Below are 23101 nucleotides of genomic sequence, written 5' to 3'. Positions count from 1 at the left end.
TTGATGACATATTGGTTGGCAGTAAGAAAGAGGATTTGATCGCTGCCGTGTTTGAGTTGCTGCGAGAGGAGTTTGATATAACGAACCTTGGCAATGTAAAGCAGTTTTTGGGATTTGAAATCCATTGCGAAAACGGATTCTATAACGTACGACTGATAAGATATATCAAGGCACTAGTGAAGAAATTTGGGCTTGAGGACTGCAAGCCGACAAGTACCCCAATGGACCCTGGGTATTTCGGAGTGAATGATTCAAGTCAATCATTGCCGGATAGCTCCTTGTACAGAAGCCTCGTTGGAGCACTTTTGCACGTTGCTGTTAATGCCCGACCAGACATTGCGGCAAGCGTCTCGATACTCGGTCGAAAAGTCAGTGCACCGAACGAGATGGATTGGAAAGCTGCGAAACGTATTGTAAGGTACTTGAAGGGGACGATGGAGATTCGATTGAGATTCGAACCAGGAAAAGAATGGGCCTTAGTTGGCTACACTGATGCCGATTGGGCTGGAGACCGTGCCAGCAGAAAATCTACAACAGGGCTAGTCGGCGTCAATCTTGCGTCAGTTTGTCGTCGATGGAAGCGGAATACCTCGCCTTAAGCGAATCGTGCCGAGAACTTCTTTGGCTTCGGCATTTGATGACAGACTTGGGAGAAGATGTTTCGAAGGCGACGACGATATTCGAGGACAACCAAAGCTGCCGGTCCTTTGTCAAAGCGGAACGAACCAGCAAACGGTCTAAACACATAGACACGAGACAGCATTTTGTGAAACATATGACGAAGCGAGGAGAAGTAAATTTGGTCTACTGTCCAACAGAGCAGATGATAGCGGACTTACTAACAAAACCTTTGTTTACGATTAAGTTTCGGCAGCTGATGGAAAAGAGTGGATTTTTCGGATAAGCAGATCCGGTATTCGTTGAGGAGGATTGTGGGAGAAATCACCGACTACCATTATCTGAATACACTATGCGCCGTTGCCAACATTGCAACCAGAGCATAAAATATTCATCTTCATGAAGCAACTTCGGTCCGAATTTTGACAAACATCGCATGAATATTCAAAACATAGAATGACATAGTCAGACGACTACTCCACCAACTCATTTATTCGACTGTCACTGAGTGTGCTTACTATGTGCAGAAAAAAAACATAATTAGCATTGTTTATGTTGATGTTCACCGTTCAAAGTGCGTCGCGGTGATAAATTTATAGTTCAGCAACTGCCAATAGCTGGTCATGGTAGAAGTGTATCGTAGTGACTTACTGTGTAGTGCCCATCCTGTTCTTCACCACCCACCCATCTTGTTTATGGTGCTGGGACAAATGAACCTAGTGCAGTTTACCCCAACCCACCTGACAGTCCATCGTGTGACCCACACTTCAATAGACAGGTTGATTAATCTCGAGCCCTGATGAAGATCCAAACCCCCGGATCGAAACGTTGGCAATGATTTGAAATTATCAACATTTTCATGTGACTGAAAGCCGAAAATCCTGAAAATTAGCAACTAATCCAGTCGAAATCCCCTAAAGCTATATGATGCACAGGAATCGACAGTTTTACACTAAATAGAACTCGAAGAGTTCATTCCTTACGCTTTGTATCTAATTTTCTGGCATTCAGATTACCACCGACATCGACTAATGTTGACTTGACAAATCTTATAGGTTAATGCCTGCAATTCACATCCGTTGTGAAAAATTATACTAATCTTAAGTCGAGGATTAAACTATAGCAACTCTTTCGATAATGCATATAATATTGAAGATGTCTTATCTAAAACACATATTTGAAGATGTCCTATGTGAAAGATAGCGGAATTCAAGACTTTCATACATGATGTCTCGAAAGCTAAAACTTTTTTCAATACACCATGTTTACATTGCATTTACATCAGGTAATGCCCTGGACTAAGCAAAGTTCCTTACATATGTTCCTTACATATGTAAGTTACTCACATATGAGGCATACCGCTATGTTATTTGAAGCATCTTCAATCCACTAAATTTTATCTTACTTTTTGTAAATTTTGATTGAGATTGTAAATTTTTACGGGAATGTAAAATATTGCACATTTTTTCCTTAGTATGAGAGTGGCGCCCAAATAAGATTTCGCCAAGGGCGCCGGGAATCCGCGCTACGGCTCTGTTGGGACATTATTCTACCGAATAGTAGCGAAGCTGCAACAGCACAAACACCCACAGAACGAAAAAGGACCTTCATGTTAACTTGCTAAAGCAGATCATAATTACATTGACGACGAAGTACAACGATCGTTCGCTAATTCAAATGCGGCCTCAAACCAAGTAGCGATTGGGGAATATTAACTCAATTGACCCAATTAAAAACGCTCATAAGAAACCCTATATAGCTAATGTCTACTGTAAAAGATAAAGTATTAGCATCGAGCTCAACTACAAAAGCGGTTTTCATAAAAAAAAAAACTATTGTCCGTTGCGGTTATCAAAACGAACAGCAGAAAAAAATAAAGAAATTCGGTTCCGTTATGCTTTATATCACATGAGCCCGGTGAATAAAAACGCGACATAATATATTATCTACTTGGCTTGAGTTTCAAATTGATTCATTCGTTAAAATAAGCTAAAAAGAAGCTCATAATAGAAAACAAATATATATGGAGCGGCTAGCCCCTAGCCCCTTGCCGAGATAAAACTCTCGAAATTAACGATTCGTATATCGCTACAAAACTATGTCTACTTCAGTATCATCTTGTGAACCTCCAGCAGCATTTAAACAAGTGATGTTTTCTTGCAATTTTTAGACTAATGATTGAATGCTTTTGAGTTAGTGATTTTTCCAATCATAATTGAAAGTTAATCGGTCCTTTTCAGGGCCAAATTTTACATAAGAAAGGGAGAGTCAAAGTAAATGGAACGTTAGAACCATAATTTAATCCAAACATAATCGCTTAGCGGCGGGAGAAAATTGCCGTCGGAAAAACTAGGTATTGAAAACTAGCGAAAGAAACCCAGTTTTGCCCGGGTGTTGCAAATGTCACAATAAACTATTTGCAGCATCGCACTCTAGATCAATTTCCGTGCGTTTGTTTTGTTTTCCTCAACTTCTGACACAAAATTGTTTCTAATGTTTTTTTTACATTTCCCCGTTAAATTCACCAACTTTTTGTAGATACAAACCTTGGGGATCCCAAAACGAATCGATTAGGGAAAAAATCTTGCATATCGGTCAACCCGTTCGCGAGTTGAATCGTCAGGAAGGAAAACTCAACTCATTTTTATTATATAGAAGAAGATAGTGTTACGAAAATTATTTTAAGCTTTTAGTGGAATGTATTTACTTGTCACAAGACATTTAATTCCACTACTTTATTGTACCTTATCGTTCTTGACTCGACTTTCGTCACTGAAGATGACCTTACTGTCGAAATACGTATCTGTCAAAGGTACAATAAAGTAGTGGAATTAAATGGAATTGTTTGTACAAACTTGTCTTATGACAAGTGAAAAATAATGATTTTCCTTAACAGAAAAACATGTAAAAAGTATTGTGAAAATCTCAAAATCTCAAAACTCATGAACGATCCAAATAAATCGTGAGTGGAAACGCACCCAACTCAACACCTAAAAATCATGGCTGAGTTGAATCATCTTAGGTTTTCTTTTGTTGTCCTTCGTAAATTACAGGAAATTAACGTTCAACACATTCTTGCGCGTGTAAACAATAAATTGCCCCCAAATGGCCAAATTGATTTTGAACACTTTTTGGAGCGAAATAGTTTTTTGGAAAATTTATTTTTTTACTTTTGATTTTGTAAATTGCCATTTTCCCAGGATTTTCTATAGGAAATTTCTAATTTTCTTGGAACGTATAAATTTTAGTTCGAAAAAAAAATTGTTGTAAGAGGTCTCGAATATCTATTTTGGCAGTATTCCGGTGCTACCGTTTATTACTCATATTACCCGAAATTTAGATTTTTTTTAAGTACATGGTTGGCATCTATAGTTTGAACAATACATAATGCCATGACAATGTAATGGAAGCCGGGGATGACAATACGAGGTGTAGTGTAGAGATCCTCTCGTCATACCATACGTTAAATTCAATCGCGTCCCATTCCATACCTGGACATTTTCGAACAAAATACACATCACACTGGCCGTGGCACCACGTACGTATAGGCAGTTGATACTTTGAACTTATCAAAGGCAAACAGAAGCCAACAATCGGACGGGAAGTGGGAAAAAAACATCAGAATTGCCGCTCGTTCGATTGTAAATCAACGCAATCAAATCGGGTTTGATATGAGGTTGCAGTGGCGGTGGTTGGTGTTCATAAATCTCACCGTTGAAAGAGTACAGCTTATTTTCGCTGGCGGCTCGCTTTGACTGGTGGCATGTTCAAAGGAACATTGGCTTCCAATGAGGTTGTTAGTTGGTATCGATATTGCGCTGACGGGATTAGCGAGCGTCGTTGTGTACACCTTTTTCGACTGTGGGATATACCGATTACAGGAACGGCTCTTGTTTTCGACGTATCACACCCGAAATTGCTCATGACCAACAGTTTCGCTTTTGGTGTCACAATTTAGTGTGATTAATGAGTCAATCAGTGAGAGGTTCGCGAACGAAATATCTCAAGTGATTGTTGCGAGCACGAGGCTCCATTTTGACCCGGCTGAGCCGATAAGCTAATCCTCGATTCTACGTAGTTACTCAGTATTTTTATTTATAGATAAGTGAACTTTAATGATGCAAAATATCGCTCCTGATTATGCAGTATTTCAAAATGATCATATCAAGTCTAATCAAAATCAAATTAGTGTTTATATGGAATTGAATTTTATCATAACGCATTGGTCCTCATGAAAAATGCGACCTCGCTGTTGCTGTACTCGCTCAGTCCGACATCACGTATGACTTTCCAAAATAAACTAAGAGTGTCCAAAGGAGGAATTTCATGGATAGATTCCAAACTTGTGAATTTATGTATTCATAGTAGCCAGTGAATACCATGTTTCAATAATACAGCAAGATTTTTATTGTTATCGATCCTTTCCTTTACTGGCATTACATCCCATCGCTTGAACAATCAAAATTTCTAAGCCATGATATACATACGGAATTAAATTATGTGCGGCCTTTCTTGGCTCGCGAGCGATAAGATACACGATCTCAGAACAAGTTTATGCTGAAGATGACTGGGTCCCCAGTCCGGTCTATAAGGAATTATCTGGTTGGAAATTTTGTCGACTTCTCTGGACATTAGACTAGGTATCATCATATTCGCCTCATGTGCGAATGACGTTAATAAACACTAAATTGTAAGGCAACAACATTCCAATTTGGGATGTAATGCCAACAAAGAAGAAAACAGAAGAATTAAATCATGTGGCCAACATAATATATTTCTATGCCAAGAGAATTCGAGATAACTTCTTGGGCCTGGCCTAGCTGGCTTCAACAAAGCTTACTTTGCCGACTTCAACAAACAAGGCTTCCTGTGAGCCATTGCGATATCTTTGGTAAACTAGCAGAGCTTTTATCACGAAATAATCTCACTTGGCACACGGTCACTTAGGCTTTAGCCCAAAAATAGAATTTCAATTGGCGATTAGTGCTTAGATTACACAACTGGACTCACCTTTGTGCAGCATGCTGGCGTAATGCTCCAGATAAGCTGCATTTATTGCCGGATTGAGGGCAGGGTTAAAGGTGGGCACTCCGAATTGCAGGTGTAGTGGGAAATTGGTTTTCTGGAAATCCAGCAGATTCGGGTACAGCGCTGTAGGCTTTTTCGGCGATTCCGGGCCGACAGGTTGTTCTAATGTAGGTGATTCAGGCGGCGATGACGATTTGGGACCACTGGGACAGTACTCTGGTGAGGTCAAAGCAGGCGTGGATGAACCGGGTTGACCAGCGGTCATGTCCGTTAGCTGTTTAAGTACACTGTTCTGAACGAGCTGCTGTTGGTGCTGGAAAATCATCTGCTGCTGTTCAGCTTGCTGATGCAGGATATCATCGATTCGGAACGATGATTTCCTTTTCGAGGAGCCCATCTTCATCGAAGGTACACTTTGCCGGAATCGGCCTATGAATTAAATTGATTGTTTGCGCAATCGTTCAGAACAAATTCACACTGTTTCACCGGAATTTTCAATCCAATCACTTTTAAATCAGTCGGAATAGTCCAATAGATTGGTAGTATCAATTTGTAAATCGGAATTTCCCGAACTGTCTTCCGAATACCAGTATCGTTCGAATAGCACTGTCTCACGACACTACGATACGTCTGATCAAACACTAAGTAACTCCGGTAGCGATTGAAACCTTCGTATGACTAAATGACTTTTATCATTTCCTTTCGTATATATTAAACCGTTTATTAGGAATTAAATTTTGGGGCGATAACGATTCAGAGATAAGGACTCCGAATACACCGATATATGCTTATGTTGTTTCGATTCGTAATGGCGAATAGGGCGGTAATATATGGCCATGGTATCCGTATGTGATACGTGATCATTCCCATGCCAAATATTCGAAAAGTTGACCTTTGATCTTTTATATTTTGTGTTGAATTGGCGGTGATAAAAATAGAATTTTTATCTCATTTATGATATTTACCATAATGGTAATTTAATTTGACAATTGATTATTTTTGTCTTCAGTCACTTCCACTTATTTTTTCCTTTGAACGTGGTAGAAATGGTTTTCAACTCCCGATTAATTTGGCCTGGTATGTACGTAGAAAATCTTTACATCAGCATATATGGATGAACAGCAAACCGTCTTCCACCTAATCGAAGCCTTCGCTTTCTATATATTTATTAATTTCATCGGCAAATCAAGCTCTATTCTTGTCATTTTGTTCTGAAGGCGAGGCTTTTTTAAAGATATTTGTAACTATGGTTCAAAATTGTACAAAATCATCTAGTTCAGACTCCACTGGTAATTAATACACAGTATTTAAATTAGGCGAAGTGGTAAAATATGACGGCACACATCGAGGTTTGTCTTCGCGCATCGTTTTTTTATACCGCTTCTATGATTCACACGTCACGACAGTTTCGATATTCGAATGTGCAGATTCATTCTGTCCACCATTTTTCGTTGCTTCAATTGTGTAATCGGTAATGGTTTGCAGTATCATTGAAATTGAAATGATAACGATTGCAATTTACATTTGGCAATTGCTCAAACCTCCCACATTTTGAAATCAAAAGCAATTTATCGTTCCGAAATTAAGCATGACAATAATTGTCACGCCTAATTTTGGAACGATAATTTGCTATTGATTTTGAAGTTATTGTATGTCAATTATCATTATATTGGGTATTGTGCTTTAGCAGAATACGGTTATCAAACATTTCTGTCGATGTCCAGTTTTATTACTGATTGCTAAAGCAAGCCCAGCATCCGGGTGCTAGCTTCTATGCGCAAAGTTTGTATAATAAAAATTTGAAAAAGTGTATATCGAGCCACCTTAACCTACTTATATGGGTTAGGGACAAAAGGTCGAAAGGTCGATAGACAAAACGTCGAAAGACAAAAGGTCGAAGGGACAAATGGTCGAAAACGGACAAGAGGTCGGAAAGGACAAAACGTCGAACGGGACAAAAGGTCCATAACGTCGAAAGGGACCAAAGGTCGAAAAAAACAAAAGATTAATAAGATCAAAAGGTCGAAATAGACAAGAAACTGAAACGAAGAGAATCAATCTGGCACCAGAGTTGCCCTACACAGTTGGCAAAAACTCGGCTCTTTTATTTTTCAAAATTTTAACCAATTAAATAAAATTCATTTTTTAAATGTCACTTCGATCTGTCAAAATGGCGCGCGCTGCACATCAAATACACCGGCGCGTACTACACGCCGTTGTATTTTCAATGCGCGCGCCTGCGTGGTATTTTGAAGGATTTGCCGTACAGTAAAGATCTGGTCCGTTGTCGAGCGGCCGTCGACGAAGCCGGCTTGATAATTTCCTACGAACTCATACACTATGGTGACAGACGTCGGAAGATGATCTGAATATCACTGCTTAAAGATAGTAATCGCTCGAAAGTTCTCACACTCCAGCTTGTCGCCTTTCTTGTAGATGTGGAATATAACCCCTTCTTGACACTGCTCCGGTAGCTGTTCAGTTTCCCAGATTCTGACTATCAGTTTGTGCAGGCAAGTGGCCATCTTTTCTGGGCCCATTTTGATGAGCTCAGCTCAGATACCATCCTTACCAGCTGCTTTATTGGTCTTTAGCTGTTGGATGGCATCCTTAACTTCCCTCAAGGTGGGGGCTGCTGGTTGGCTTCCATCGTCCGCTGAACTAACGTAGTCATCTCCTCCGTTGCCTTAACTTTCACTGCCTGTACTCTCTGCGCCATTCAAATGTTCCTCGTAGTGCTGCTTCCACCTTTCGATCACCACACGTTCGTCCGTCAAGATGCTCCCATCCTTATCCCTGCACATATCGGCTCGCGGCACGAAGCCTTTGCGGGATGCGTTCAGCTTCTGATAGAACTTGCGTGTTTCTTGAGAACGGCACAGCTGTTCCATCTACTCGCACTCCGGCGGCGGCGGCGTTTCTTCTCCCGAAAAGGCGGGTGTGCTGTCTCTGCTTCCGTCTATAACGTTCCACGTTCTGCCAGGTACCTTGCTGCAGCGCGACCGCCCGCGCTGCGTCCTTCTCCTCCAGAATCTGTCTGCACTCTTCGGCGAACCAATCGTTCCGTCGACTTCGTCTCACATATCCGACGTTGTTCTCCTTCTTCTTATTATTATTGGCATTACATCCCCCACTGGGACAGAGCCGCCTCACAGCTTAGTGTTCATTAAGCACTTCCACAGTTATTAACTGCGATGTTTCTTAGCCAAGCTACCATTTTTGCATTCGTATATCATGAAGCTAACACGATGATACTTTTATGCCCAGGGAAATCGAGACAATTTCCAAACCGAAAATTGTCTAGACCGGCACCGGGAATCGAACCCAGCCACCCTCAACATGGTCTTGTCGGTCGCAGCGGTCATCGGTACCGAACATTGTTGATTACGGATAGTTTTGGGCGCAGTTTAACCATCACCAGATAGTGGTCAGAGTCGATGATAGCGCCACGATATGTCCTGACGTCGATAATGTCGGAAAAGTGCCGTCCATCAATCATAACGTAGTCGATTTGTGATTCTGTCTGCAGTGGTGATCTCCATGTGTACCGTATCGGAAGGCTGTGTTGGAAGTAGGTGCTGCGAATGGCCATATACTTGGAGGCGGCAAAATCAATTAGTCGTAGGCCATTTTCGTTCGTCAAACGGTGAGCGCTGAACTTTTCATTAGTCGGTCAAAGCTCCTCCTCTTGGCCAACCTGAGCGTTCAAATCTCATATGATGATTTTGACGTCGTGGCTTGGGCAGCTGTCGTACTCACGTTCCAGCTGCGCGTAGAATGCGTCCTTATCATCATCAGTGCTTCCGGAGTGTAGGCTATGGACGTTGATTATGCTGAAGTTGAAGAACCGGCCTTTGATCCTCAACCTGCACATTAGGGTGGTTCAAAAAATTGATTTTGCTCCACAGTGCTCATCTGATTCTGTATCATGTTCTGAGTGTCCTCTGAAAATTTGAGCTCATTTGGATTAAAACTGATTTAGCACAAGCCGTTTCAAGTTTACATGCAAATTAGTATGGGGGAATTTATTTTTTCATTATACTGTTAATGACGTTTTCTCATTAAGCGCAGGTTAAAAGAAAACCTACATAGCTAAAAGGAATACTCAACAGCTTTCACCCAACGAAAACCGCATGTTGATTAACCGCCCCAATAATTAGTAATCGATTTTAAGACAGGTTGCGAATCTTTAGTCATGATCGTTAAACTTCTTTGAGGGCATCACTGAAATGTGCAGTGCAACATAGTAGCCTGAATTTGTGTGTGCAATCTTTCGCGCCACGAGCAGCAATGTTGCCTGTTGGAGAGTTATGCAATTAGCTCCAGAAAACCACGTATAGATTAAATTCGATTAATAATTATTGGAACGATTAATTGAGATGCGGTTTTCACTGAGTGAAAGCTGTTGGTTATTCCTTTTAGCTATATAGGTTTTCTTTTAACCTGCGCTTGGTAAGGAAGCGTCATTAACAGTATAATGAAAAAATAAATTTCCTCATACTAATTTGCATGCAAACTTGAAACGGCTTGTGCTAAATCAGTTTTAATTCAAATTAGCTCAAAATTTCAGAGGACACTCAGAACATGGTCTGATTCTACTTTCTCATTTTCATTTCATTTATTAAGCTTACATTTAAACAGATAACTCTGAATCAAACATTTGATCCCACAATACACGATTCGAGGCCACATTACTTCATCCTAGAATGCGCCCTACACTCGCAAGTCTTCCTTTACCTGGTCCGCCCACCTAACTCGTTGTGCTCTCCGCCTTCTGGTACTTGCCGGATATAACTAAGGCCGGTATGGCCTGTGCAGTGCATAAAAGTCTTCTCCATTTAGCTCGGTCCATGGCTGTATATCGCCATCCACGCAATTTGCGGAGGCTCTGCAAATCGTCTTCCACCTAATCGATTCACCTTGCTCGCTGCGCACCTCACTGTCTTGTGTCTGTATTTTTTTTTCTTGAGCAAGGGTAAACGGTAATCTGCAAAGAGACACCTGAGGAGGTAACTCTGGTAGTGTGGGGATGGGTATGTCATGTAACTCTTACCCGACCCACTAAAACCAAAACCCTTGCGCCAGTCCGTACCCCCGGCCCGCAATTAAGCAAAACATCAGGGGGACTATTGAGAACGCTCACGCCTATGCTAACGCACTAGACGTTAATACACACAACATCGGTAACCTCACCACCCGTCGATCGCAAGCTATGATAGTAACCTAGCGCTCAGTATCATAATCTCACGTTGGAGACGAGTACCCCGACAATAACCACCGCGCATGAACCGCAATGACCTCTATATCTGCATACTGAGGTCCCCGCAGCCCACCCGCGACATGTTGGTTGTCGGGGTGAGCAAAGTGTTCACTGCATCACAGGTGCCCTTACTGCATTCGTTGGTTTTGTTCAAGACGCCACCACCGCTGCAGTTTCGACATAATCTTTTCAGATGCTGTGTTCACCGCATTCCATATAGCTTCATCCCGGCACATTCTCTCTACGAGGTGGTCCGGGGTTGTATCCATACCGCTAACAAGCAGCATGGCATTGCGTTCTACCTCGAATCGCGGGAATACGAACATTACATGCTCTGCCGACTCTACCTCATCTACAAATTCTGGACACTCCGCAGAATCTGCGAAGCCAAACCTGTGTAGAAATTTTTTAAAGCAACCATGTTCAGACAACACCTGTGTTAGGTGGAAGTTGACCTGACCATGTTTTCTATCGACCCAGTTGGACACATCCGGAATCAGTCTGTGAGTCCAGCGACCTTTGACTGTGGTGTCCTATGCTCTTTGCCATTTGAGCAGCGAGGCTACTCTCTTGACACGTCGCACTTGCACCGAGTCCCTTTCGTTGTAGCACTCCACATGTTCCTCTAGGAGTATGTCTGTCGGCATCATCCCAGCTATAACGCACACCGCCTCATATGATATGGTGCGATATGCGCTCGCGACACGTAGGCACATCAGCCGGTGTACTCTGATCAGTTTCTTTACATTGTACTAGGCCTTTACTGCTACGGCCCATGCCGGTACGCCACAGCGGATGATAGACAATGCTATGCCCGCTATCAGCCTACGTACTTGACTATGCACCGCCGATCTGTTGGACATCATTCGTGATAAAGATCTTATTGCCAATGAAGCCCGCTGACATGCATAATCGACGTGGCTCGTAAAATTGAGCTTATCGTCGATCATCACGCCCAGATGCTTAAGAGACCTCATGGAGTTAACTTTGCAGGTCCCTACTCTTATCCCCGCTATCCTCTGCCAATCGCGTATGAAGCAGGGATTGAACTTATCATTTCATTATCATTTAGTATTCAGCCAATAACTCGTTTCAGAGGCGGAATTCCGAAAAGTGTTGTATGGCGGACTTCTAGCGCTGATTCCCCTCTACAACTTTGTCTAAGGGTACATTGCTCTATGTCCAATATTCACCGCGGGAAAAGCTAGTATCATTTTATATACTAAATGATAATAACACTTATTATCATTTAGTATATTGAGTGATCCTAGACATAGAACAGTGTACCCTTAGACAAAATTGTAGAGGGGAATCAGCGCTAGAAGTCCGCCCTACAACAATTTTCGGAATTCCGCCTCTGGAATGAGTTATTGGCTGAATACTAAATGATAATGAAATGATAGGTTCAATCCCTGGTATGAAGCCTTCAGTCTGACTTCGTCGAGAGTGTCTCCTGTTACCTCTAGCATTACGTCATCCGCGAAGCCTTCTATCTTCATATCGGCCGGAAGACTTAAGCGTAATACTCCGTCGTACATAATATTCCACAGAACCGGTCCGAGGATCGATCCCTGTGGAACACCCGCAGACACTACGATCGACTTTTGATCAGCATCCGTGTCATATATCAGCACCCTATTCTGAAAATAACTTTTCAGTATCCTGCACAGGTAATCCGGAACTCTCAATCGGTGCAGGGAGTCAGCAATAGCCAACCAGCTAGTGTTGTGAAGCGCGTTTTTTACATCAAGTGTAATCAATGCGCAGTACCTAATACCTCTCCTATTCAAACCTCTCGCTATCTTGGCCGTATCCGTTACCGATCGAATTGCTTCGATGGTAGAACGGCCCTTACGGAAACCATACTGGTTGCTGGATAAGCCACCAGCACACTCTGTATAAGCCGACAATCTATTCAGGATGACTCTCTAGCAGCTTTCCAGCTGTGTCGAGTAGGCAAATTGGTCTGTATGCCGAAGGGTCCCCCGGCTGTTTGCCGGGCTTCGGTAATAGCACCAATTTCTGCCGTTTCCATCGATCTGGGAAGTTTCCTTCGTCCATGCATCTCTGGAGGCAGCTCTTGAACCCCATCACCCAGGACCTCCTTTGTCAACTTTTTATACTCGGAACTCTTCCGAGCAGCATCCCGCTTCAAGACGAGAATCATCTCGCCTTTCTGCGTTCTTCAGATGCAGTTGACATCCCCTCCTAGACTAGAGAGCTTCTCGTTGCCTCTCATAGTTGAAGTGAAGCCGTCGTCCTCTGGGAATGTGATATCTGGGAGAGTTACCAAACGCCTTTGGTTCTACCTTAACTCTAATTTTATTATCTACTTACATACTATATATATACATGATCAGGTAACTATCGAGAGGTAAATATTCATAATTATTTACCTATCGATGTGCTGCCTGGTTTTCATTGTCCTGATCTACCTTGACGGGTAGATGCTTTGAGACAATGTAGTGGTAGATCACCACATAGTCTTTAAGACATCGGCGTAGCTTTTATCATCAGTCTTGACGATAATCGCTTCGCCTCTTGGAAAACGCACCCTTTTTCTCACGGGCTCTACCCTTCTTAGCAGTGACCTGCTCCGCTCCTTTTGTCGCACTCCTTGCGACCTACTGACGACTCCGTTTCGCCTTTTTTGGGTTCACGACCTCCGTCCATGGCAGGTCTTTCTCCCGGCGATCCTCTGGTATCATCCTTGGTGGAGGTACCGTTTTTCTCTCGGTCTTATCCGCTCGGACCCTCTCGACTGTCGACTGCGAACCGAGGCTTTTTTTAGCTACTTTCTGGTCCGCCTCCTGCGTGACCTTACTTAGCTTAGGAGTTGCTCCGCTGATTGCCATCCGCCTTTGAAGCTCTGCAGTCTGGCTCTCCGCCAGCTGCTTCCCCTCTGTAAGGAGGCGAATCCTCGATTCGGCCTCCTTCGAGGTCTTCACCGCCTGGCTCACCGCCAAATCCTTCTCTTCAGTAAGAAGGCGGATCTAGTGCTCCACCTTCTTACTGGCCTCCAGCAAGGTCTTCCATTCCGACTTCGCCTCCACGACTAGAGCGCAGAGGGTCAGTACGGCCTGTTTCAAGTCCTTACTATAGATGACTCGGTTATCCAGAAAGGACATAATTACGTCCGTAATTACCTCCAGTGTCTGGCCTCCACTGTCCTCGTGGTTGGTCATCACCGAGTTTATGTTTATTGTATTGATTCATCTGACATTTGGTAGTCTTAATGAATATAGTAAATTTAAACAAATATACATTAAACGATTACAATCTTCTTAAAAGTGGTCAATGGTAAGTTAACATCAAATAGCCTATAAATGTTGTTAAAAGCAGCCGCAGCAGCACGGAAAGGTTCATTCATGCCATACATTCGATTACGCGGAGAAAGGTGCAGGAAATCTCGTTGACGCATTGTTCGTTCCGGAGCATAAAGATTTAACCTCATGAGAAGTTCCGGAGAGTCAATTTCACCAGTCACGATTTTGGCCACGAAGGCAACCTGCGATCTATTCCTTCTCATTTGAAGAGTGTCAATACCAAGTAGTCTACATCGATCCTCATATGCGGGAAGATGAACGGGATCCCTCCATGGAAGGTGCCGAAGTGCATAACGCACGAATCTACGCTGCACGGTTTCTAGCCTTGAGATCCAGACGCTATGATAAGGGCTCCAAACTACAGTCCAAATTCAAGGATAGAACGAACTAAAGAGCAGTACAGAGATTTTAGGCAATGAGGATCCCGGAAGTCTTCAGATAGTTTGAAAATGAATCCGAGTTGCCGATTAGCTTTTGCGATGATGTCGTTATAGTGCGGCTTGAATGTCATGTCTTGATCCAGTGTGACTCCTAAATCCTTAATCCTATTCACTCTTTCGAGGGTAGTACCTATGACCTTGGTCAGAGTGGGGCCGTCCATTTTAACATCAACCGGCACCTCGTCTGACCCACCACGACCTTCACCATCGCCTCCCCCGGCGACCTTTGGGGTACCCGATTAAGGCCACTTCCTCTAGCGAAAGGGTCCTTCTTACGGCTAGACACCGCTCCACCATCCATTTTTTTTTTACTTGAAGGAATCATTGCTATTGGGTCCCACTGTCCTGCTGGTGTAGTCGCCTTATTGATCCCATGATTATCTATGCTTACCTTGCGGCATGCAGGGAAGCCATGCGAAGTTGACACTTGCGTGTTCAGAGCCAGCTCAGCCCTAGTCCTTCCGAAGGAGCATCTGAGCCTACCCCACGCAATCTGACAACTGGGTGACAGGATTGTACCGCGTGCTACAAGGCCCGCCACGGTTTCAGGGACGGAAGACAGCCTGACCATTAGCCCATTCGCCGTTTCAGGTCGGTGTCACCCGGCCTTACTAAGAGAATAGAATAACCAGACTACCAGCCCTCGCGTTCACAGTATTTCAATATCCAGAGACAAAGTCCAATAACATACAACCAGTGTACCATAATCAGGATCTTACTGGGATCAACCCTGATGTGCCACTGGCACTCCCTGGGCTTGTGCTTTTGAAGTGGCACACAGACGCTTTGATAGAGTCTGCTTACGGTTTTTTTGGGAGGGGTTTAGCAGAGCCCATTGCTAGGCAGTTCTCCCTGACTCGCAGACAGCTGGGGAGGGGTCGTCAAGCCCTTGGACATAGTCCCTGATGCCCCCTCTTGTGCCTGTCTGATCCCTGTCAAGAACGCAGCACTTTCCTTTCGAAGTATCGTCCAGGTCTCGTTTCCGTAAAGGACTACCGGTTTAATGAGCTTTTTGTAAGTAGTCAGTTTAGTACGGCGGCGAACTCTATTCGATCGGAGCGTCTTGCGGAGTCCATAGTACATACGATTTTCTTCACGATGCGTCTCCGAATATCTCTGCTGGTATCGTTATCGGAGGTGACCAGTGAGTCCAAGTACACGAATTCTTCAACCCCCTCGATTTCGTCACCACTGATGAAAACTCGTGGTGGATGGTTAATGTTCCTCCAGTTTCCCCGATCGTTCAGGGTCCCCAGGTACGATTCCACCGCGTGCAGCCAGCGTGTTCGTGGCCTTCCACGAAGTCTCCAGCCCCTATCTGGTTCTCTGTTGAATATTGTTTTCGCTATTCTTTCTTCTGACATTCGCACTAAGTGACCAGCCCACTGAGGTCTGCCGTATTTTATACGATTCACAATATTTTCTTCTCTGAATACTTGATACAGATTCATTGATTCATGCGTTTGCGCTACACACCATTTTCTAGTTTCCCTCCGAGTATTGTACGCAGCACTTTGAGCAGGATGAGAGCAAAATTAAGAAAATGTAAATCGTATAAAAACAGAATCATGTGTAGGCCAAAACAAAGTAATTGTAATTATGTATTTAATTATTAGTTTTATATCTAGAAGTTTTAAATAAACAAATTGCTAATAATTCTACACAGCATGAAAGCTGTCGTTTCCAATATCAATACCTATAGTCTACGTCTACTCGCGGTTATGTTTGAAATATTACCCATTGCTCGTTTTTATTGAGTTTTTTGGAGCAAACATTCTGATTTCTCCTAGTCAGCTGAAAGAACTTAACAATTTGGATATGATTGATGAGCTTATCTCAAAATCAACAAAAATACAAATGTTACAAATATGCGATCATTGTCAGTATGTAATTATCGTCTTACAACAAATACACGCCGAATTTTTGCAATTTGATGTGCTTTCTGTTTGTAGTTTTTTGTTTCTGTTTCTGTTCGTAGTTTCAAACAAAGTTTGATTGAAAAAAATATTCAATCGATTGAAAGTTCTTTTTTTCGCTTTCGGATGAAACATTTTTTTTCAAAATATTTTCATTTTTCTGCTTTCAATACATTCAAAATTGAAAAAGTGGCTGTAACATAAATAAAAATGATATATCGTTCAAGCTTGACCAGAAGATTATTTGTATAAGAAAAAATATGTCCCCGAACCTAGGAATAGTTGACATCAGGAATCTTTTGGCGATAATAGAAGGGAACCTCTCAAAGCCGTTGTTTCTTCAATATTGAAGAAAAATATGGACATACATACCAAGATCTAAAAGTTGGACATTATGGAAAAGTAGTGCACAACGGAGCTCATCAGGACACTGCAGATCTTGATATTGATCTTGAGCCATAGAAGATGCTTGTACTTATAACATGGCGAACGTTTTGTAATAGGAGTTAACAATTTTCAAAATGTACGGAAAACTTTCTCAGGCTTTTTAAACAACTCTTTCATCATTTGAGGACAAAGTAGCAAACATCCCTGAAGTCGGGTTTATAGGTTCGGCTCTAGCTATTCTTTAAGTCATATTACACGACAAAATGTAAGCTACGATTTTGAATCATTTTCGAGCATTTTTTTATCTCCCGGGATCCCGGAAAATTTCATTTCCCGTTTCCCGGGAAGTCGATTCCCGGGAAAAATGGAAGCCCTGAGAGTACCTTGTAGACGGCGTTCAGCACGCTTATCACTCTTATTAAGTAATTACGGATTCAACATCCATATTTTCTTCACTTTCACTGTCATATAAATTCAACCATAATCTTCTTCTTCTTCTATATAATAAAAATGAGTTGAGATTTCCTTCCTGACGATTTAACTCGCGAACGGGTTGACCGATTTGCAAGATTTTTTCCCTTATCGCTTCGTTATGGGATCCGCAAGGTTTGTATATACAACAATTTGGTGAATTTAACGGGAAAATGTAAAAAAATCATTAAAATACTCAGGGTTCGTAATGCTCACTCAATATCAGGAGCACAGGATGCTCCCTTACCAAAATTTTCGGGGAGAAATCGCTTTTCGGGAAAGAAAAACAGCCTGGCGAATTTTTTCGCTCAATTCGATTGCCGCCAAACGTTGGTTTGCTCTTTTTCTTTCATATTCGAGACTTTTCGTGGCATCATCAATTCAAATGGTAGTAGCTTATGTGGAACAAATAACATAATGCTTTCATACAGATAGCGTGGTGATGTGGCTAGAGTAAGCGCATCCCTACGGCTCTTATTGTTACGAATCCCGGCGCGGCCATACAATTTTGTAATTGTTCTGCGATAATTTTCGCGAGAAGTGAATGAGAGGTAAAAGTGATGAAAAGAAAAAGGATTTTCATCTAATAGGCAAGACTTTCGTTTTTCTATAAGGCAAATTATAGAGAAAAGATTGATGGGTGAAAGATGATCCTCAACATAAACAACGAAAAAGATTCTCCTTGGCCTGAAAAACGCTTGCTTTGGTCTCACTGAAACGAAAAGTTGAAACCCTGAAAATACTATTTTGGGTTAGCTGTTGAGGAAAACAAAACAAACGCACGGAAATTGATCTAGAGTGCGGTGCTGCAAATAGTTCAATGTGACATTTATAACACCCGGGCAAAGCTGGGTTTCTTCCGCTAGTAATATATAAAAACAAAACTGTAAACATTGATTGATTTTGATATTGAAATCAATGGGATTTATCATAATAGGAACCAATATTAAAAATAGTGCCACAGATGGTACATTTTGAGGACTATCAAGTATGGCAACAATTGGTACACCCATCCTATTTAATTTTAGGGATTTTAGGCGTTTTGGGGCCTCTTCCCCTATATGAATAAGTTCCTGGATGCGTTGACGGAGTTAAGGTGAGATTTACGTAGACAGTTTTGGATACTAATTTTGAATTGATTCTATGAAGATGAATTAAATTATGTTACGTACCCATGATACAATAAAGAGTTGGTAATAAATAGCGAAGAAAATGTGTCCCAAATGTAACGCGTATACGATTTAAGAAAATTTTGAATCAATGTTTTGATTAAATTGTACACATGTTGAAGGCCTGCCAGAAGGATGGAAACAAATGGAAACCGAAATAAACAATTCCGAAAAGTAACGTTGAAAAAAGTTAGTCTTTAATCAGACTTCTTTCTTGACTTGTTTCTTGTCTTCCGATCTTCAGACGGCCAGATGATCGACGGGAATCGTTTTTGATAATTTTCAAAATTGTTTGCTTTATGTGGCGTCTCGATAATCGTGTTTGGATTGTCCGATATGTTTACCTTTTTGTGTGCACACATGTTCTTGGATCAGAAATGCCTGATTATATTTTCAGAGGTTGTATGTCAATGGAAGCGCAACTGTATCCAACTATTTTCATTTCTTTGAAGGTCGCTGAGGGGTTGAGTTAAATTAGGATATGCCGGTAAGAGTTCAATTATCCATGCTTATCCATATCCACTCCCAGTGGTTTTTTGACAAAATTAGCGATTTTTAAATTGGCGCCTGTTGCGAATTAGGAATTAGCATATATTTTAAATATTTCGAATGGATTTCCTTAGTATAGGGAGAAAAGCTTTCAAATAATAACAGAGGAAATGCCAATAGAATACTAAGTTGAAAAGCAGGCGAAGTTCCCGTTGGAATGTAGAGCCATTGAAGAAGAAGACATAAACTTTTATTAGATTATTGTTGATTTATTTGGAGTAAGGTTTTGCATTTTCAGAAGAAAAAACCTCATTGCAGATGTCTTATGCAGAAAACATAAATTTTTTCTTGTTGCCAAAATAGGCCAAGCGATTTCCGGCCCGATCTTATTTTGTTTTAAATCAGATAGGTACCTGTTATGTATTAATAATAGCGTAATAGTTGATATATAAACTACAATGCAGTGAAAATGATACGCTGAATTTGTAACTGAACTGTCGAAACGAAAATGATTGAAACGGGATTCGGATGATACTAAACGGGAAGTCCGTCGAACCGGTGGTGTGGTGTACACCGGTGGCATTGCATCACTGTCAGAAAATAAGTATTTTTCAACTGCTGGGCGATCTTTTCCATAGAACAACATATATTTCGCTTGTAAAAACAGAAAGTGACACAAAATCAATTAACAAAGATAAATAAGAAAATATTGTTCTACTAATAGGGGGTCCGGTGCGCTCGGATCGTGGCATGCCATGACTCTCCACGGGCATCATCCCGTTCGTCGTTTCGCTGGAAGGAAGATAATTCTGACTAATCAATCCGCTCACCGATGCTTGGTCTTGCTCAAAAGAGCGTGTGATCGCTGCTAATGTGTGAAATGTTTTCATACCAAGCGGTGGCCCTAATGTAGATATGGATGACGGAGTTTATTTCATGCGGTTGGGTTTGTCGCTCTTTGGAAGGGTAAAGCGTATGATTGAAATGGTGCTATTCAAATGCAGCTCTAAGAATCATAGGAAGATGGCATGTGTGTTGACAAATTACAAAATAAATAAATAGGTTTATTCATAAGTAGAAATAACAAATATCTAATTCGAAATTTAAAATTTCTTACAAGAGTATGGTAATTTCTGCGTGATTTTTTCAGTATGCTTGTATTTTCACTTAACCATTTGTCTGTGCTCTGGGGTCAATTCCAGGCCACTTGGTTGGGCTGCCATTTTTTCATTTTTCAACCGATTCTGATAATTTTCTGTAGTTTAGTTAAACTCGCCGTGATCTGTCCTCTAGGTACAAATTCGCTTGAAAAATCTTGAAAATAATCGTAACAGTCTACTTTAATAAAAAAAACTTACGTTGTCTTTACTCTGTCTTGACTTGATCCCAAATTGAAATTGTTATAACTTTTTAAATATTTGACCACTTTTGACCAAAGATTGACCATATATGGAAGAGTACCTCGCAAGGAGGGAATTTCGCAAAAAAATGGTACTAAATCAGTGATTTTCCATAAATATATTGTTTATCTGAAAATCCGTAGATTAAATTATCTTTCGTACCATTCCAAAACATCAATTTTGGTGAAATATATAAAATAGCAAAAATGGTCCAGAGTACAGACAATGTAAGTTTTTGACTAAAAATTATTTTAATTGATAATAATGAAGAATGACGGGTGTTTAACCTTTTTTTTCAAATTGCCTGATGCATCAATTTGCACTCTGTTTTCACCTATTCGAGAAAAAAATGCGTCTTATGTGAAAATTGATTTGAAATTGAAAGACATCTGATTTTTGACAGGGTAAAATCTGTCACAATAAAGCGTAGTAGTGTCACAAATTTGACTGTTTTAAATTTTTGTAAGCCTTGTATTCAAAATGTCGTATGCTCTTTATATTCGAGAAAATCTTTGTTTTAGTGGCAATAGAAAGAAATTCGGAGGTAAATAGCCTAAGTTTTACCTAGGCGAAGTTTGCAGTGTAAAGTCACGGAAAAAATGTTCCATTTAAAATGTGATGGCATTTGATATTATCGATTGATACATGGTCGGGGTTCAGCGAAAACGCACCAAGCACCAACGAAAAATTACCGATTTTCTGCTCAAACTTTCGTTTAGCAGATTTGATTGATCGTAAATCGTATCGGATATCCCTCAACACCATAACTGAGGATATCCTACAGCAAATGTACGTTTAAATTAATATGAAACTATTTCCGTTCTCGCTTAACTTCTCAAAAGGACCTAAGTAGCATTTTTTCATTAATTAATTTGAAAATTGCAATCAACGGACCAATATGAAAGTTTTTGATTGTAGTACTCAAATTATTCCATGGAAAAGGTCCTTTTGAAAAGTTAAGCGAGCGTTGTCCTTTTACGAACAAAATATCACAAGTCAGCCGAAAAGCCATAGGGGTCGTACATTAATTACGTAAGCACTTATGGGGAAGGGAGGCTCTGCCAGTCTCTACGCTTCATACATAAATAAATAAAAACCCTGAAAATTTGCTTACGTAATTAGTGTACGGCCCCGTAGCTGGTTGTGACTTTTAATTAGGGGAACGGTTCGGCACTTCATATCATAGCTCCCATTTCCATCCCATCAAAAACAAAAACCAAAAACCAGCTTTTTGCTAAATCCAAACCAACTTTTTGACGTGCCAATACAACAGGTCTCAAAATTTAATCATTCAATGTTGAATAAGCATAATGATTGTGGAAAATCGATGGAAGAGCCGTTTTTTTTAAATAATTTTTATGATAATTACGCTTGCATAAGAGTCTATGTCAATTTCCTCCAACTTGAGTAATATCCCGTTGAATGTTTCAAAATTGTTTTACATGAAGAAATACAAAAAAACAATAAATTGAAAAAATGCAATCTTTCCGAAAATTTCACATAATATTCATTATCTGTATATATTGCAATAGGACAATTAAATGGACTATTTTTAAGTTTATTTTTATGTAAAACAGTATCTAAGTCTGGAATGTGACTTTGATGCAAGTAAACATTAAGATGAGAAGGTACAAGTGGGATTTGATTTTCAAATTTCTAGAACAAAGTTTTTATCAGTTTTTTTTAAACAGGAGACAATTCAAAGCTTTTTGAAAGAAAATAAAAATTTTCATAAATTCACATGGGACTCCTGGCAGTATAGTCTCCTTTAGAACCCTGTGCATCCTGAGTCTCACTGGCTACATATATATTGTTTTAACCCTCTCCCGCCCATGGTGTCTGTGGAGCACCATCAAATTTTGCACCTTCTAACCTTCATCGAATTGTTTCAACAACAAAAAGGAATATTTGACACAACTTTATGGTTCCATTAGACTGCAAATATAATCAATTTTGAGTACAAATAGTGAAACTATTGAAAACAATTAATTAACTATTGGCTTACAATCAAAAACTTTGGTTTTGGTTCTTTGCAGGATCACAATTTGTTTGTGCAGGAAGAGGATGATATGAGAGCTATTATTAAAATGTGCAAAAGACAATCCGCATGGAGTACAGCAAATTTGATAGCGTCGGTAAGCCGACGTCAACTGGTCAACTCGTGAAGTCTTCGTGCAATGCCCAAACTGATAAAGTGTGTTTTGGTTTGAAAGGAATTTTCTTCAATGTGCAATTCTCCAATGCGTAATTCCTCACTTTAATTTATTATGTGAAGGAAGAAGATGATTTCAGAGCTATTTTCAAATTGTGCATTAGACTGGCCCAGGAAACAAAAAGTTTTCGAATTCCAGGGGGCACGCCTGTGCTCAATCGAGGAATCAGAACTAATTTCCAGATCGAATGAGTGATGGAGATGTATTTTCTCATATATTTTGGCTGAAATCCTCATACAAACTTCAAATCAAATGCGCCAGCTTATGCAACAAGCGATTGAGCAGAAATTTTGAGAGATTGATTTTCTCACCAAAAGACATAATCCTGGGGGGTGCACCGAGGAATTCGATAACATTTTTTCTCCCCATACTAAGCTGGGCCAG

At 40.8% G+C, this 23101-nt stretch overlaps 2 protein-coding genes across 3 annotated transcripts in view; both read right to left on the bottom strand.

Moving 5' to 3' along the window:
• The window catches only part of LOC134205382 (homeobox protein HEX homolog pha-2), a 34840-nt gene extending 28546 nt beyond the window's left edge, over positions 1-6294 (bottom strand). Inside the window, exons 1-2 of one of the 2 annotated variants that reach the window (XM_062680606.1) lie at positions 6154-6272; positions 5629-6075 (exon numbers count right to left, since the gene is read on the bottom strand). In XM_062680606.1, coding sequence (XP_062536590.1) covers positions 5629-6049 — 421 coding nt within the window. In that variant the 5' untranslated portion in view covers positions 6050-6075; positions 6154-6272. Of the gene's footprint in view, positions 1-5628 lie in introns of both variants that reach the window. The other variant, XM_062680605.1, reaches the window with a different exon arrangement.
• The window catches only part of LOC134205385 (glutathione S-transferase 1-1), a 197134-nt gene that overhangs the window by 41742 nt on the left and 132291 nt on the right, over positions 1-23101 (bottom strand). The gene's annotated exons all lie outside the window — the stretch shown is intronic.

Source organism: Armigeres subalbatus, chromosome 1, assembly GCF_024139115.2.
Source record: "Armigeres subalbatus isolate Guangzhou_Male chromosome 1, GZ_Asu_2, whole genome shotgun sequence".
Taxonomy (NCBI): domain Eukaryota; kingdom Metazoa; phylum Arthropoda; class Insecta; order Diptera; family Culicidae; genus Armigeres; species Armigeres subalbatus.
Note: the sequence above shows the minus strand (reverse complement) of the source record. Positions and strands in the feature narration are given on the sequence as shown.